The 18,036-nt window shown below is 36.1% G+C and overlaps 4 protein-coding genes across 10 annotated transcripts; 1 reads left to right on the top strand and 3 right to left on the bottom strand.

The window, feature by feature from the left end:
- Window positions 1–906: 906 nt before the first annotated feature.
- LOC125192961 (transcriptional adapter ADA2b) lies at window positions 907–7,040 on the top strand. 4 transcript variants are annotated; one of them, XM_048090645.1, is made up of 14 exons: window positions 907–1,036; window positions 1,203–1,264; window positions 1,656–1,711; window positions 2,045–2,223; window positions 2,641–2,706; window positions 2,813–2,938; window positions 3,015–3,090; window positions 3,731–3,779; window positions 3,867–3,925; window positions 4,586–4,657; window positions 4,764–4,974; window positions 5,655–5,862; window positions 6,318–6,563; window positions 6,653–7,040. In XM_048090645.1, exons 2-14 carry the CDS (start codon window positions 1,215–1,217, stop codon window positions 6,842–6,844), a joined length of 1,590 nt encoding a protein of 529 aa, XP_047946602.1. In that variant the 5' UTR covers window positions 907–1,036; window positions 1,203–1,214; the 3' UTR covers window positions 6,845–7,040. The 4 variants fall into 4 exon arrangements, with proteins under 4 accessions (XP_047946602.1, XP_047946606.1, XP_047946605.1 ...); XM_048090649.1 differs by having other exon boundaries at window positions 941–1,036; window positions 4,586–4,636; XM_048090648.1 differs by having other exon boundaries at window positions 948–1,021.
- A 534-nt stretch (window positions 7,041–7,574) lies between these two features.
- On the bottom strand, window positions 7,575–11,076 carry LOC125193584. Of its 3 annotated transcripts, none has more exons than XR_007171598.1 (5): window positions 10,946–11,076; window positions 10,195–10,496; window positions 8,572–8,987; window positions 8,232–8,481; window positions 7,575–8,065 (listed from the first exon to the last, which is right to left on the bottom strand). XR_007171598.1 is itself a non-coding variant. In XM_048091411.1 (5 exons), exons 2-4 carry the CDS (start codon window positions 10,484–10,486, stop codon window positions 8,270–8,272), a joined length of 885 nt encoding a protein of 294 aa, XP_047947368.1. In that variant the 5' UTR covers window positions 10,487–10,496; window positions 10,946–11,076; the 3' UTR covers window positions 7,575–8,065; window positions 8,232–8,269. The 3 variants fall into 3 exon arrangements, 2 of the variants coding, with proteins under 2 accessions (XP_047947368.1, XP_047947369.1); XM_048091411.1 differs by having other exon boundaries at window positions 8,232–8,446; XM_048091412.1 differs by having other exon boundaries at window positions 8,232–8,446; window positions 10,195–10,487.
- Window positions 11,077–12,436: 1,360 nt separating this feature from the next.
- LOC125196341 (polyubiquitin) lies at window positions 12,437–13,966 on the bottom strand. The gene has a single exon (XM_048094830.1). It carries the CDS (start codon window positions 13,253–13,255, stop codon window positions 12,536–12,538), a length of 720 nt encoding a protein of 239 aa, XP_047950787.1. The 5' UTR covers window positions 13,256–13,966; the 3' UTR covers window positions 12,437–12,535.
- A 130-nt stretch (window positions 13,967–14,096) lies between these two features.
- LOC125196339 (methylthioribose-1-phosphate isomerase) lies at window positions 14,097–17,414 on the bottom strand. Of its 2 annotated transcripts, none has more exons than XM_048094829.1 (10): window positions 17,305–17,414; window positions 16,914–17,039; window positions 16,678–16,733; window positions 15,833–15,991; window positions 15,639–15,738; window positions 15,330–15,472; window positions 15,125–15,230; window positions 14,852–14,990; window positions 14,498–14,766; window positions 14,097–14,424 (listed from the first exon to the last, which is right to left on the bottom strand). In XM_048094829.1, the coding sequence occupies exons 2-10, from the start codon at window positions 16,995–16,997 to the stop codon at window positions 14,353–14,355; spliced, it is 1,128 nt and encodes a 375-aa protein (XP_047950786.1). In that variant the 5' UTR covers window positions 16,998–17,039; window positions 17,305–17,414; the 3' UTR covers window positions 14,097–14,352. The 2 variants fall into 2 exon arrangements, with proteins under 2 accessions (XP_047950786.1, XP_047950785.1); XM_048094828.1 differs by having other exon boundaries at window positions 17,223–17,348.
- Between the last annotated feature and the right edge of the window lie 622 nt (window positions 17,415–18,036).

Raw genomic sequence — 18,036 nt, 5'->3', positions numbered from 1 at the left:
ACTTGAATAATACTAATGTGAGTAAATCATTTTTTTTAAATGTACCCGTTACACAATCAATAGTAATTAGAATCGTGCATCTATACTTTTTAAACACCATTAATAATTCAACGTATATTTACATTAATATTTTTTAAAAAAAGATAAAGGAATCAATTTCTTTTCTGTTATAGTCACCACATGAATGGAATTTTTATGAGAAAATCAATTTAACAAGGAATTGTTTTATTCCATTCGAAGTTGATGTACACCTTCAATTAGACAAAATTGGTTATGTATGTGGCTTTCTTCAATCGGCTTAAGTTTGTCACTGATTCTAATCCATTTGGTACCACACAGATTGTTCCTCAAGATAATTTCATCCTTAATTGAATTTGAGGTGGGCCACTAATGCTTGGATTTTATTATATACAATGTAAATATAATTTATTACCATGTTCATGTTCAAATGTTTGTATGCTTGGTTGTCAATAAATTAAATGCATTCCTATTCATTATCGTTGTTATTGAATCAATTAGAAAATGACTTGATTAGTTGATTTAATAAGGCCGGGCTCGAATTGAATTTGTTAAGGAAACTCTTGACCTTGACACAAACCTGCCCTACCCCTTTTAAACTTGAACATGACTCGCACACAAACATGTTAATCACACTATATAACTTATGTTGACATGACACGATAACATGATTAAAATAGAACCCAACTTGAAATTTATCCAAAATTATGAAGTTCCTAAGTCCTAACGGATGGATCCAATAAGAAACATGTTGACCAAAATCCATTTATTTTATATATTTTCATATCTAATTTTTATATAATGTTGAATATTGATAGCCCTAAATTAGAGCTATCTAATTTTAATACAATAGATATGCTTAAAAGAGTAAAAGTCAATAGAAGATTATTCATGTACAAATAAAAATGGATTTCCAGATAAGAGCACACAAACGAAACACAGTGAAGCAAGCTTTAGTAAATCACAAAATAGGGAAACAACTAAATTCATCCGTATATACAACGTATGCCCACGGATAGTAAGTAATTTTGGGTTTTATATGTACCCATTTTTCTGAATTAGGGTTCTTGCAAGCATGCATTTACCATGAACTAAATTGTTTACTATCACTTTTCTTTAGAATTTCAATGTTCACGATCAATTCATTGAAAATTTCGATTTAGATCATATGTAATTGTGCACAGAAGCCAGATATAATGGGTCGTTCGCGTGGGAATTTTCACGCTGAGGAAGATCCTAGTCAAAGGTATGATTTTTTATTTCCTTTTTCTCGTATGTATCCTGCATTTTACATTAGTTGAAATGGAAAAGTTTTTATTGCATAGTTAATGGTGTGCATTTTAATGTTTATGCATTATTTCTTAGTATGTTCAAGTGTGAAAACCTCAAATGCCAAGCTGGAGATTGGAGGTTGTTGGTATCAAATGTTTTCGACATTCATGATATGATATGTGGTCATACTACATCTTCTAATTCTGTTGCTTCGTGCATTTCTAAGCTGGAGCGATGTGGAGAGTAGATATTTTATTTTTTATCGCAATTATTTTAATCAATTACTATGACAGTTCGTTTGCGCGATTTTTTTTCTGCTGCAATTCTTCTATGCTTTCTTTAAGTACTAAGCATTTTTTTGGCAGATCAAGGAGAAAGAAGAATGCTCCAAGTGGAGAAAATTTAGAATCTGTTACTGCAGGTGATAATGTCTTCTCATATAAGTAGAAGTTTTGGGTGAATAATATGCAGCTATGCAGTATATTGATATCTATATCGAATCATTGTCATAATTTTCTGTTTCTTGCATCCTCCACAAAACGATCATATAACTACTATTAATATCTGACTCAGTCCTTCAATAGTGACTAGCTTGTGCTTGACGACTTTACGGCTAGACTAGTATTTTGGGATACCTGATTAGTATAGATGTAGGGTTAATGTATTATGTTTACTTTTCACAGCTTCTATAAGAATACTGTTATCATGTGTTCCTATTTATTAATATGTTTTTCCTATGCGCTTGATTGCTCAGGTCAAGGAAGCAGTGATGGAAAAAGAGCATTATATCATTGTAACTATTGCAACAAAGACATTACTGGAAGAATTCGTATCAAATGTGCTGTATGTTCTGATTTTGACCTGTGCATAGAGTGTTTCTCAGTAGGTGCTGAGGTTCATCCACATAAAAGTGGCCACCCCTATCGTGTTATGGTCAGTGCCTCACCTTAAGACTTCTGCTCAATCTTATATGTTCAACTCCACACGCAAACACACATGCATATAAATACATTTCCCTTACTTTATTTAGACGAATTCTAAACGTGGAAGCCCGTCGATTACCATATCTAAATGTTTATAATGATTTTATTGTGCATGCACATGATACGTTATATATTTAATATGGATATCGACGTGATTTCGAATATTTTTGTATTTTCCTTTTTTTACTGGAAGTTATATCATATATGTATGTCATAAGAAGACTACTTCAAAAAAGAAATTATTATCTCTTATATTTATGGATAAGATAGTATGTATTTCTTATATTGGAATTATTATTTGTACACATCATAACTAGGGACAGTTATTAGTTATTATTTGATGGTATATGAAAAGTTATTTCTACAGGATATCCTGTCGTTTCCTCTCATCTGTCCAGAGTGGAAGGCTGATGAGGAAATGTTACTTCTGGAGGTGATCTCTTATCTGATTTCAGTTTCTTGATGATCAATGCTACGTAAACCATAAAGCATTTAATGTCTTATCTTACTGTGTGCCTTCATGAATGCTACCCTATCAGGGAATCGAAATGTATGGCATGGGAAACTGGGCAGAAGTTGCTGAGCATGTCGGGACCAAGACAAAAGAAGCATGCATTGAACATTACAGGAGTGCTTATCTTAACTCTCCTTGCTTCCCTCTACCTGTATGACTCCTGCCAGGAATGCAATATTTTTAAGGTTGTGTTTCACTTCAAAAATGACTTGCATTTCTTTTCTCAGGATATGACCCATGTTATGGGTAAAAATAGAAAGGAACTCCTCGCGATGGCTAAAGGGCATATTGAGGATAAAAAAGGTTGGTACTATTGTTTGACCTCTGCTTTTCAGGTTTTGATATGCAATGTGCAGTTTTAGTGTCGATTTGAATTGCTTGCAATTGAATACTTTTCATCTTAAAATTTTAGGTCCTGTTTGATTAAAAAATTGATCCGTTATCTGTATTGTCATCTTACATATCATCGATACACCCTTTAGTAGACAACTCTAAGGTATTTTCTAGTCAGCCTGACTTAGCAAAGTACTAATTCTATTGGTGAATAAGTTATGTTCATCAGATGCATGAGTTGAATTGCTTATGATGCATGCTTAGCGGACCTGTTTTTGGATCTCAAGTGTTTTGATTTTGGAGTCCTGCTATTTTCTTTTCCTCTTCTTCTGAATAATTTGAAGTTCTGCGAGCAGGTTGTTAATGATTTAATGGTATTGGTTTATCCTGTTTTTGATAATTGATTAGTGTATTTCTGGCCTGTAATGAACTGAGGGATGAGCTTACCATTTTAAAGAAATTATATTATTTGCACAATTTCATATGTGCATGTAATATGCCATTTCAGCATTTTCTGTGTTAGTCAATTGTGAATATGGGCATGCTGCTGTATGAGATTATGCTTTAAACCCATCCAACTGTTTGGCTGTGCTTGGTTGGCTTTTGCCAGGGGAACTTCAGCTAAAGGAGGAATCACCATTTTCTCCCTCAAGAGTCAAGTATAACTTTTTCTACTTGTTTGCAGATTCTGCATACAAATTTTTATCATTTTCTTATTTTTTGTGTCTTTTTTCACCCTTTTTAAGGATTGAAGATCAATACAAAAGTGGTCCTCCAGGTCGTTTGCCTTCCAACTCCATTCCAGGTCATTTGAATTACAGTTGAATGTAATCTTCAATATCTTTGTTCCTATATTCAGTTCTATGTAATCTACTATCCATATACTCCCTCCGTCCATGATAATTGGCATGAGTGGACTCAACTTGGGTTTTTTAGAAAATGTGGAAAAAGTTGGTGGTGGGTCCTACTTTTATATAGTAGTTTTAAAATAAAATGTGAGTGAGATGAGCTAGTGGAATGTGGGGTCCATTACCAAAAGTAGTAAAAAGTAAATATGATCATTAATCGTGGATGGACGAAAAGGGAAGGTTGTTCCAATTAATCGTGGACGGAGCAATATATATAAGAGAACACCTGTGGACACCCTGAGACTCATACCTTTATATGATTCAATTGAGACTTGTGATACTACAAAGTAGCCACATTTTGATGGTGGGGCATTAAGTTGATAGTATTTAGGAAAAGTATTTTTGTAGAATGAACTATATTCGAGTAATAGATTTTTTTAGTTCTAATAGATATAATACAGACTTGAAGATTTTCACAAAGATGAGCACATTTATTTAAACAAATATGATTACCTATTACGCATTCCCTTCATATTTGAATTAAAACCATGCAAAAAATGTGTGAATGTGTGCCTAAATGTGCTTTGCTGATAGTTCTGATGCAAATGATTTTGCAGGAGCAAAAGTTAATAAAAAGCTGTCCAATACTGTCCCTGCCAAGGATCATGGTGATGTTCTAAAGATGGAGGGTGGGTGATGTTTAGTTCTTCTGGATGCTATGTTGCCCTACCGTACTTTTTTTTTGGGGGGGGGGGGTCGTTGCTTACTCTTATATTACTTGGTACAATATTTCAGGCCGCAGTTTTGGTGTAAACAAACCTAAATCTGCAAAGGTTGAAGGCCCATCTTTGCTGGATTCAAGTGGTTACAATCCCAAAAGACAAGAATTCGACCCTGAATATGATAATGAAGCTGAGCAGCTGTTGGCTGATATGGAATTCAAGGAAACTGATACAGACGAGGAGCATCAATTGAAACTGAGAGTACTTCGTATATATTCAAAAAGGTAACATCTTCAGTAAAATGTCTGTATTTTGGTAGCTTAAATTTGTTGAACAATTGTATCCAGAGAATTATAATTAACTGATGTATCTATACATCATTGTCTTGTATAGGTTCAATCCCCTTAGGTTGATAATGCAATCCCCTTGGGTTGATAACATCTTCAGTAAAATGTCTGTATTTTGGTAGCTTAAATTTGTTGAACAATTGTGTTGAGAGAATTATAGTTAATTGTTGTATCTATAGCTCATTGTCTTTTAAGATTTTATAGGTTCAATCCCCTTAGGTTGATAGTGCAACCCAAGTTCTCATGTTTATTAATTATGTAAACAACAATGTGAACTTCACAAACACTTCTCTTAATTTGCAAACTAGTGAGGTTAGCGTATGCCTGGTCAAAAACAGACAACCTTCCAGTTCAATTACTGTGATTTTATCTTTTGTCCATGATAAATTTATTGCATTAGTAACTAAGATGATGCATATATGGATATCGGCAATTGAGAAAAGATCCAAGATAGAACACCGGGGGCCTCCCGCATGAGGATTATTTTCTTGTATTTTCGTTCAGTTCTACTATTTCCATTCAATTCTTTCCAGTTTCTATGTGTGTTCGTCGGTCTCCAGCCTTTTACTCCTATGATAAGATATTCTCACAATCTTTTGAGTTCTTGTTGTTGACAGGCTTGATGAGAGAAAACGTAGAAAGGATTTTATTCTGGAAAGGAACTTGCTACATCCCAGTCCATTTGATGATTTTTCTCATGAAGAGAAGGAATTGTGCCGACGTTATGATGTTTTCATGCGTTTCCATTCGAAGGATGAGCATGAAGAACTACTAAAAACTGTCGTCTCAGAACATAGAATTCTAAAACGAATTCGAGAACTTAAGGTATTCTCTTACGATGGGAATGCATCATTGATTTTGTTCCCTACTTTTACGGTTTTCATTTACAAGTGACCAGACTAGACATTTTGGGCAGACAAGATATCAATTTAACAAGTTTCTCGAGTTGCAATTTCTAATTTGATTCACATACCACTGTAGTATGCCAACGTCTCTTCCTAGTGGTAAAATCATGTCACCCTAGGCAAATGTCTATCCATTGGATTGCCCTTTCTGCCTAATTTTGAAATACATAGATAAAACGCTGAAATGTGTATGAACTTCACATTTAACTGAAGAATAGATAATTTGATGAGTTGAAAAAAAAAACATTAATCAATGGGAAGCAATTAGGTCCAGAAACATCTAAGTAAGAATTTGGCTGGCAATGTAGAAGGCAGCTAATGCCTCTGAATATTTTCTCCTCGTTTTAAAATTGGAACATTGATGTCTCTATCTAGGAAGCACGAGCTGCTGGGTGCCGTTCATCAGCTGAGGCCGATAGATATCTTGAGCAGAAGAGGCGGGAAGGTGATGATGTTATTAACCGAAAGGAAAATTCTCAGGCAGGCCCAAGCAGCCAGGAAAGTCTGAGTGTTTCTGATTCATTTGGTACCTACTCAACCACGACATCAGCAGGCCAAGCCAACTCTTGGACAGATTCAGATTTCGTGCCAATTTCCGGAGCCAATCTACTCTCTGAATCTGTAAGTGTGGAGTTTTGGGTTGTCACGAAAAATTGCGTTGTGTGTGTTTAACTATCTGAATTCAATGCCTTGTGTCATTTTGGTGGTAGGAGAAACAACTTTGCCGCGACATCCGGCTATCCCCACAACATTACCTGAAGATTCAGGAGGACTTGACGACCCAAATTTTGTGTGGCAATATCACTAAGAAATCTGACGCACATTCCTTCTTCCAAGTTGAACAAATGAAAATCGACAGGGTCTACGATATCCTTCTCAGAAAGGGTATTGCTCATCTATGATTCGCAATATCATCAATCAAGGGGGAGAAGATAGCTGCAGTGGCATTATGTTGTATATTTTGATGACTCATTCTTAACATGATGAGGCTAATATGCCATGTAATTGAATCCATTCACCATTATTGGCTGTTGTATTGTATCTTGAACCTCTCCTGCCTTCTAACTAGTGAAAATATCTGTGATTACCTTCTACTAATTCTAGTCTATCTCAACTAAATGTGAACAGTATTTTGATTTTCGTTAGAAATCTATAATAAGCGACACCATTGTTTTTTACAAACCGGCTGTTTGGATCAAAGCTGGATGTTGACCATCCGTTCGAAACCGCTGATTACAGTTTCAGGCCAACTAGAACAGAAACCGAACAGGGGCCATCTCGATTACGGTTCAAGAAATATGCAACTGTGAAACTTTAGTTCGGAACCACCAGCTAATTGTTACTATTTCACATGCATACAAATAGTTGCGGATCCAGAATCCGAAAATGGAGGGATGGAATTAAATATTAAAAAATTAAATATAATTTTTAATAATAAATTAATTAATTATTAATTTTGTGTGATTGATGCCTGTTAAACACCAAACAGTGAAAGAATCCTCATATGTTCCCAAAGATAGATTGTTACGAGTTATACTCATTCGGATATCTACTTCAGAATATACTCGACATTTAGATATCTACTTCAAAAGAAACTCGGACAATGATGTGAATGTGATCGGTTAGAAGCAATGGTAAAATGACTAGTTACATACATCAACGTATACACTATGAGGCCAAAAGATGTATACATTTGCAGAGAATGCAACCAAAATGTGCACAATCCATCATGATCTATTTTCTCTAAGTATTCATATCTACAAATTCACAGAGCCAAAAGTTGCTGGTCATATATCACTGTTAGAGCCTGCCAGACTTCATCACCTCTTCATTATATCTGTTTATAAGTCGTTTCTTGAAATTAGGCGTCTCGCCAGCAGTTGAACTCGGTATCTTCCACTTGTCACCTTCATGTTTCCAATGGGTGGCAACCACGCTGTTTGCTGCAGAGCTATTAGCCTCAACGAATGCAGCTTGTGGTGTAAGGTTTGGGCCGGGGCTAAATATCGAAGATAAGAAAGATAGTATATCATGTTTTCCCTTTATGTTCACCCATTTGCTGTCAATCCAATCTCTTGAAACTCTCACATGCTTCCTCGCAGCAGTTGAGAATCTGTTCTCACCTGCACAGATTAAGGGTAACTGAATCAAATCCTCCATTGTGGGCATCAACCGTCGAAACTAAATGCAATAAAACAACTGATTAAACTAGTTCAGAAACACGGTCAGTTACTAGAGATATGGAAGCACATAGGATAGAGGTGCAGTTTGAGTAGCTCAAAACCTTACCAGGGAAGTAAACTTGAAGATTAGTATTCGTCGGTGTCTCATATCCAATTACAACGCCTTCCCACCAGCTGTTGCACCACCACACCAACTGCAGCTCCGACCACAAATGTAGTGACTGAAGAATCCATACATGGCTGAGGCCTGATTGTAAGACGGCCTAAACATCTGATGCCTAGTTTATCAGGATCTGCCACTCGTGATTCTGTAACCCATTCCTATATTTTTATGCAAAGAGGATATGTAAACAGAACTACAAGGTGATCAGCAGCATTTGACTGTTTTGTGCATACTTAAATTAAACTGAACTTGACTACAGAAAGGGGAAATCGTGTATGACTACCTCCAGTTTTTGAACTCCATCGGCTTGCAAAACATCCTTGTATTGAACCTTCAGACGGCTTTTTGATGAAAGCAAGATCCTGCACCTGAACCAGCAGCCTCGCATGCCGCTGTCCTGACTAAGAAGCTCGATATTTTTGTTGAACTTGGGAAATACTTTACATGGTGGCTCAGGTGCAGGAAGAGCAATAACCGGTATCTTCATTGGAAGATTGATTCTCACTCTGTTACATGTCGGTTCCCATTTAACTGCACGATTGTCTGAAGTTAAATCTGTCTTGCTAGTGCAGTTGCTGTGGAGGATCTCACTCAGCCTGCATCTTTTCACTCTCTTGGAAGTTTGCAGTGGATACTTTTCAGGATTGGGACGTTTGACTTTTTCATCTGTAGCTCGTGAATTGCAGCTTCGGCGGGAGACTAGACATTGAGATTAAGGATAGGACAGGTCAATCACTTAAAATAGATTGCACCAAAAATTTCTGTGACATGCAACTTGATATGTCTTGCCATAAACATGATAAACTATTGGGTTAGTTCTTCCATAGGGTAAGATTTATTTCGATTTAGAGGTATAGTCTTAACATGCTGTCAAATGTTAAGATCTAAAGTGATGTCAAAGCTAAGTTACGTTAAGACAACTCAATATTACCTTTTGATCTTAACATTAGCAGTCTGAAGAGAACATTTAGAAAATCTATGTTGTCTCGGATGTTGACATCACGATGGTGAGAATAAACTTAACTCTCTAGATGAAAAGTAAGAGCTTATGAGCACTGTAAGGATTCATATCTGGAATGATGAAGATGAAGAAAGAGAAATCTGAAAAAATTTGTAGCTGAAACAATATATTCGAACTCTAAATAGATAACTTATCCTATCAAATAATCAAAATGGCATGGAAAGACATATAGTGAAAGCGAATGCCAATTAGTGTACTACTTAAGAGCTAGATAAAACAACAACATTGTGTGATTTATAAAATGCTCGAATAGTTCTAGCACACATTCTGCAAAACAGTTAAAGTGCAAAGAGAATCATCACTTCTCAGTCCTATACACTTTTCATCCATTTATCGGTAAAGAAGAGGATAAATGTTCACATAACCACATTCTTAAGAAATGCATGAAAACCAAGTAAAACAAAGTCTGATTCAAGAAAGTGAAAGTAGAACAGCTCTAGCTCTTGATTATCTGAAACAACATAGAAATTATTATCAAAACATTTCAAACACTTTCCCTGTTAATTCCTTCTTACTTCTCTCGAATGTCACATTACTAAGCTGCTGGATATATATTCATGGATATACCATCACTTGCAATTTCAACAGTAAGTCTTATTGTTGGTCTCCACGAGCAATGTAAGATCCATGCTTAGAAAACAGCTCTTACTTGCACGGATTAGGACCGTTACAATGACCGGAACTAGTATCCAAAACGTTCATTGGCACTGGTTAACAATATAACTCAAAAGGTAACAAAGAATGAATGGGTATCTATATATGATAATGCACAATTCCATGATATAGCTATCATTTCAGAGAAGGTTACTTACCCATAACCTATTCTAAAAAAAATCATTAACTTGGATAAATTATAAGTATCAAGGTTGAATGAGCAAGACATACTTGAGCTAGCCATGATTGGTCCACCTCTTGCCACAACCGTGATGAGCCAATCAACAACCTCTCGTCTTGCTTGCCACTTCTTCCCCGCATAAACACCGCCCGCGGACCCAAAGACTCGCAAGTAGTCCTCTGAAACTGTATAGACCATGTGATTGATGCACCTCTCCCTCCCAACCACAGCAACAACAGAATTCCCAATGTTATCTTTGAGGTTATAATGAACAATGCGACTTCCCCTTTCTGGCACCACAACACACTCTTCCCATGCCCTTATAACTCCACTATCACACATCCTGATCAACCTATCAAAACACAATGAGTATCAGGAGCAAAATGCAATTTCAACAAATATAATTTCAAAGAAAGCATTGTAATCTCATAAATTTCGAGTATCATGAACAAAATTCATTTTCAGCAATATATGATTCAATGAAAGCCTTGTAATCTCATAAATATCGACTAACTGAAAATTTTAAAAAGTTCCAACAAAATCAAAATAATTGGAGAGTGAAAATCAGATAAACCTCGGAGTGGGAAAAAACAGAAATGGGCAATCGACAAGACAACCTTAAAATGTAGTATTAACTAAACTAAACAACAATCTTTTAAACCTCGTTTGCCTAGTTCTTGAAACATGAAAAAAAAATCAAGCGTCAGTGTGATCAAAGTGACTAAAAGTGAGCAAGCTTCCCAACTAACATTAAAAGGTAGCCTAGCAGCATATAAAAATACTACTCCATTTAGAGTGAACCTGAAATATGAAAAGGCGCAGAGGTTGTGCAGTTGGCAAGAGATGAAAAGGTTGTAGTGATTTATGGTGGGTTTAAGGGTTTACGGAGAGAGAGAGAGGGAGCAGCAAATGGGCATGAGTTGTGTACAGCATTCGCTTTTTTGCAGTGAATTGCTGTTTCCACCACAAATAAGAGTCATTCTAAGTTTGTAACCAGCTTCAATAGTGAGAGTTGATTTTGTTTAAATTGTGGTTAAGTTAAATGCATTAGTTTGAAATTTGTACTGCTAGTACCAACATTGTAACGTGTCGATTAGGTTTACAAAAAGTACTTAATATTCAAATTTAAATCTAAATTTTGAAAATTTCTTGAGATTTAATCAAACTTGTGTCGATAGTAATGCTTAAGTTTAGCAATACTCGAGAAATAAGGGTGACAAAAGGGAAACTTTACACAATTACCATATTTTGTGTTGATTATTCTAATATACTAAGTGATACTCCTAAACCTAAATAGTTATCACATTTACTTTTTTTCTAAAATGTTTGGATGGATTTTGCTATGTTTGTTAAGTTCTTCTAGTTTGGTTCAATACTTTTTAAGCTGTCAATCTTCACTATTTTGAAGCCGCCGATTCTCCCAAAGTTTCTCACCGGTTTTTCCGACGAAAAAGATAGTGAAACATTAGTCATATAGATAACAAATTAATAAGCGACGGTGGCAGTGGATTTGAGGGGAGAGGCAAAGGCCCAAAAGAGAAGATGACATTCTTGATTTTCCGGTTAGTTGGTGAGACCATATTAGATAAAGTTAAACTTTCACAATCACGTGTGCTCTTACATTTGAAAGAGCATCTTAGAATTTAATTAAGTATGTATATTAGAGTTTTCCGTTTTAGGTCGATGACATATTTAGTTGTATTTTAGTTCTCTTACCAACTTCCTCCCGGTGAATTGATTATTAGTAATAAACTTAGTTGAAGAATTTAATCTGTCAACTAGAGATTTTACTCCGAGGGTTAAGTGAGAAGATACTTATTTATATTAAATTTACTATATGTAAAAGCTAAAACTTTGCACTTATGTATCTTACAGTATTCATTTTGTTTATGGAAGTGATAACAAGACCACCGGTGGTCTAGTGGTAGAATAGTACCCTGCCACGGTACAGTGGTCTAGTGGTGCAAGAAAGTGTTGTTACATTGGCGAATATTTGCGCCAAATGTGATGGTTGGGTCCATTGGACCTTCTTTCATCATGAGAAGATATCGGTGCATATGAGAGGTGGACGATATTGGATATGACGTACTTTCATCATGCCAAATTCTTACAATCACGCAAGCATTGCATTTACAATAGCTAAAGAACAAAAATTAACAAAATGCTTAGTTGTATTGTATCAGAATTTGAATTATCTTTATGGTGTACACTCAATGAGATTAATGTTAAAATCCTCGCTATTAATTAACCCATAAATAGAATATAAACAAAAGGAACTTAATAAATCGGCTATCCAACTCATGATTAATTTATAACCCAAAAAATTGGGATTAATTATTTAACAATCCTTCATATCTATTCTCCACAACACATTTCAATGAATAGGCTAGGTTAGATCCCAGCGCGGCTAACGCTTCCCTTGAAAACATACAAAACATCACCAGTCTCGACACCATGCCAACGCAGGCTAAAATCCTCACGCATAATCCTCTGCTTATGTATAAGTATATACTCATCCAACGGCAGCAGTTTCCTCTCCACCAGCATCTCCCTCACCTCCCCAACCCTACTCGAATCCTTCACCTCCACCGGAATCCTCGCCCCGTCCATCAAGCTAGCCGACGTCTGCACCACCACCACCACCCTCCTCGATGTCGCCTCCCCCATCGCCTTCATCAGCACCACCACCTCCCCGCCCCCTCCCACCCCATACTCCCTCAAACTCCTCAAATCATCCTCCATCTCTGCCCCATTGAAGAACAGCGCCATCCTCCGCATCGGTGTCCGCTCCATCATGTGGATCTTCTCTCTCAGCCTCCCCACCGTGTCGCTCTGCTCCGCCTCCACCTCCATCTTCCTTGCTGAGAATTTGACCGTGATCTTCATTTTGGCGCTCGTGGTAGAGAGGTTGATGTTGGTCCCGTCTGAGATGAGGGGGTAGTCTTCTAGGTCGAGTCCGTCGATTAGCTCCCAGTCCCAGACCGTCAGGGTCTGGGACTGGGCAGGGATTCCCAGGAGCCCCTGGATTTTGTTTTTTATTTCCAGGATTGGCTCATGGGTGCTAACGTCTATGGTGAATTTGCAGAGTTTCGTTGAGATTATGATCTTCATGATTTTGTGTGGTTTGGAGAGATTGGTTGGTTGTATATGAGATGAAGATTCATGCACAAGATATGAAGGTTTTGGCACCAGCTGTGATGTGGGTCGCACTCATGGGTAACTGATTTTTCATGCAAATTTTGCATGCTGCATAAATAGTTAAATACCTTTTTCTACTTATATTTTTAGCTTCCTTTTGAATTGTGTGAGAATTTTTTTAAATTGTACACTTCATCTCTCGTATTGAAGCCAGAAATTGTAACGATATAAGGGTACTCAATATGCTGGCTATAGAAGACAAAAGTTGAAAACATATATATAATCCCTCTTTACCACCATAAGTGAGTCATTTTCCTAAAGTATCAAATTTTAAAGAATTATAGTAATATTTTATTTTACCAAATTATGTACTATATCAATTTTATAGATATACTAGTAAAGAATTTTCAAGAAGATATATACACTTTTGTGATAATAATATCAATCTTAAATAGAGTACCTTTTTTTAATACTACAATAGACAAATTATATTTATAAAAAAGTAAAAATTATTAGAATCTATGTATATGTATAGATTAATTTTAATATTTCATAATGGTTTTCCAAACAGCCGTTTACAAAAAAATAACACCACTTTTATTTCTACTTAGTAAGACCCTTAGTAATGCCCTTCATGTACTAAAATAGTAAAATAGAAGTAGAATCCAATATTTTGTACTCCATACTCCTTATGGACGGATGGAGCATAACATTAAGATTCACAAAACAATTATTTTCTTCGTCCATATTTTAACAAAGAAACTTGAGTGGTGCAATAAAAGAGTACAAATGATTTATGAGACATAAGAAAACATATTAAAAATTTGAGAGGTGCTCACATTATATCATACGAGTCATCTCATCTATGTCATATATTCCTCATTGAGCATGCTTGTACATGAGCCCAGCTTCATTTAAAAACCAAACTACACATCTTGGAGCATGAGCATTTATTAAAGTAACACATAAATAGGAGAGAGGTGATCAACCAAATTATTTTGAAGAAGCTAGGAGCCAACATGACTCCTTGAGCATTATCATCATTCATACCTCATCTAATTCGATGTTGCTTACTTGCTCGCCACTTCTTTCGTGAAACTTTTGATGTCAAAAGAATCACTCCCATCTTTTGTGATGACTCCCTGCAAAAAACAAAGAGAGTCATAAGGAAGAGAAGACTAATACAAAACATATTAGTAGATAGTAGCTAAGCACCTTCTCTGTTATAATGCCCGAAATCACAGTAGCCGGTGTAACATCAAAGGCAGGATTCCAGACAGAAATTCCAGAAGCAGCCACTTGTTCACCCAGTCCTCCACGGGCATGAAGTAGTTCTTTAGCAGACCTTTCTTCTATAACAATTTCTTCCCCGGAAGAAATGGACAAATCCACAGAAGTCAGAGGAGCAGCCACATAAAAGGGAATGCCGTGATGCTTTGCTGACAGGGCAAGGCTGTATGTTCCAATTTTATTGGCAGTATCACCTAGTAGTAATAAAGGAACTCAATTACTTTTAGTATCTATATCAGTATAATAAATCTATCAACAGAACAGTTTTAAGATACATACCATTAGCTGCTACACGATCAGCCCCAACCACCACAGCATTCACCTGCCCAGCTTTCATTAATGCTGCTGCTGCAGAATCAGCTACTAAGGTAGCAGGAATATTGTCATGTACCAACTCAAAAGCTGTTAGTCTTGACCCCTGAGGTGATATTGGAAAACATAAATCCCCAAAACATAATTGCATATATTTTACTAGTTCCATTTCCTCACAAACCATAATATGCAAGCATATTTTCTTGATCATGTCAAAGGAATAAAACTTAATTTGCTCACTTGATTAAAAGGCCTTGTTTCGGTGCAGTAGGCCCTTCCTAAAGCTCCTTTCTCATGAAGAGCACGAATCACGCCTAGAGCAGTTCCATATCCAGCTGTTGCTAGACTGTTCATTAGTGAAACAACTCTTTACTAGTTCAGTTTACACTGATGATATTTGTGAGAAAGTATTGGGTACAAACCAGTAAGATGCTCAAGGAAGTACCTGCCTGTGTTGCAGTGAGTCAACACAGAAAGACTAGAGGAAGCTGCCTGCTGCTTTTGAATTAAACTAGCTCCATGGTGTCCAATTGCCTTATTGGACGCAACATCATCAACGAGCATAATTTCAGCAGCTTCAATGTAAGTCTGTATAACAATAAATCAACTATTACTTCAATGCATGCTACACAAAAATGCAGTCAGGATTGGTCTAACTACCCTTTAACTGACGTCCAAATGCAATACAGCCCACAAAGCCAAGGGCCATTAGGAAGGGAATTGCTTGTATCCATACGAGTATAACAATACACACCTGAAAGACTGCCTGTCCATCAGAAGCAGTAGCTGCAGCCTTGTGTACAGATTCCTTAAGTTTTGTTGCAGCATCTGAAAGATTTACAGCTGTGGGACGACTGCAAGCAAAACCAGGAGTTTCCTCAGATTAAATTAGAATGTGAGCAAATTCATGATTATACTAATATACAGATATTTCTAGGGAATAACAACCTTGATACAAGATAGTCCAATTTATGGCTTAGAAAAGATGCTGCATCATTAGGAGTCCCACCAAATGCCCCTAAATTGGAAACTTCTACAGCCAAGGAGAGAGCAGCAGCTATGGCAATGGCTGGTGCACCACGCACAACCATGTCCTTAATGGCAACCCTGATAACAAAAATTTAACAGGCAAATAGATGATGATTATAGCTTATAATTCTACGGCAATAGATTTCCATTGATATAATGTAAATAAAGCTTTTGATTATCAGGTAAATTGATTATAGACTTTGCTGTCATAAAATGCTTAAAACTCTGTGTAAGTCTACGTTAGGCCCAAGGTAAATGAAAAAAATGAAAGATGAAATTAAAGACAACTCTTCCACCAGACTAATGCACTTCACATCTTTATACATGAGTCTGTCAAATTATCAAAATTATTCAGTTTCATGCTGAATTTGATTGATGAAGCTAAGCTGAGAGGAAAAGATAAATTGCTGAATTAGAAGAACAACTACCCCTATGCAGGGCCACAGAGTTGAATGCTCTGCACACAGCCAAACCAGCAAGCATAGTCCAGAAAAACATTAAAAAGAATTTAACAAGCCCATGCAAAACACATAAAGCCCACGCTAATTAAGAAACAATAAAAAAATAAGAATTGATTCATATGGACATAACCAGACAATTAGGAAGAGTGCCAAATGGACCAATCTCTGCTTCTAATTAACATGTGCTGTCTCAGTCTTACTTCTAACTCATCATCGCACCCTCAATAAGCACCCAGATACTACAAGAATAAGATAACGAGCCACAAAGAGAAATAAATCAGTTAATATGAAAGAACTCAATACCATCCATCTTTTGAATCTCTGATATTTAGATATATGGTTTCAAGTGGAAGCTTTCTCTGCAGAAAGGGCAAAAAATGAGGTTACCTAAATGAAACTTGGTACAAATGAAAATAAAACGAGAAAATTGAAGATAATAGTAATAAGGCAACAATTCTTCAACCACCAAAATACATATGCTTGAACAAAAGCAATAACCTTTAAGAAAAACAAAACATAAAAAGAAAGGAAAAAGGCACCTGATCAAGCAACTGCAGCAATCCCCGCTTGTAGCAGATGGATTGTAGGGTTTTCTGTTGCTCTATTCCAACCTCATCAGCCATTGCTAACTCCGTCTTGTTCTGCTTCTTTCAGTTAAGCTTGATCTGCAACAAATATTAGGTTAATGCAATATACAATGTTTGAGATGACTTCATTAAAATATTAGAGGTGGCATGACACATCCATCCCTCCCTTAGCCAACTCTCCAGAAATATTTCATTTACTTGGAACTTTTATTGTGTCCATTTACTAGTTAAATCGAAAATTCAGTTCAAACTGTAGCTCACACTATCTAAAAGAATGGGGGTAATCACGTCCAAATTGCGTAGTGCTAGCTGATGATACTGAATCAGAGTGGGGAGAGCTTACGAGGTGAGGCGTTGGCGGCGGTGAAGAGAGGAACTCGCTCAGCCGGGGGGTTATGGAATTTTTATCTGCACCAAAACGGAACTTTCATTCCCTAAAGTAGCATTTTCAATCATTATCGTATACTATTGGAATTCATTTAATTGACTATACATATTTTATTTTTCGGTTAATTATATTTTATTTAAATGACGCATATTTTAACAAAATAAATGTACACTGACAATTGGAGTAGTAATTTATAATTTAAAAAAAAAATTGATATTCAAAATATAGTCAACAGTATGGAAATTGTTTGAGGTTGAAAACAATGTTTCTCTTAAAAACATTCCAACAAAAATAATTTATATTTTCAATTAAAAATTATGCCCATAAAATAGCATGTGACATATGAGACCATGTTATAAACATGCCAGAAGACGATTTCTCCACTTAAAACATTAATTGGGTTATTCCTAAATTTTCGAATATAGATTTCGTCAATCAGATATGAAAATAAAGTGAATGGAAACAATGTTTTTTATTTCCACGTAAATTGACTCTCAACCGCGAGAGAGTTACGGAGACAGTATATATTTATTTTAGGCATGAATTAAAGATATTAAAGTGATAATTTGAAGAAATTGATATTATTTGATTTGAGATGAATCCCAACTGTCAAAGATCACGATTTTTTCTATTTCTCTCAACCTGATATTCCTCCTAGGACACGATTTTTCAGTTTTCACTATTCCC

The sequence above is a fragment of the Salvia hispanica genome, chromosome 6 (assembly GCF_023119035.1).
Source record: "Salvia hispanica cultivar TCC Black 2014 chromosome 6, UniMelb_Shisp_WGS_1.0, whole genome shotgun sequence".
Classification (NCBI taxonomy): domain Eukaryota; kingdom Viridiplantae; phylum Streptophyta; class Magnoliopsida; order Lamiales; family Lamiaceae; genus Salvia; species Salvia hispanica.
This window is presented reverse-complemented; position numbering and strand designations above follow the sequence as displayed.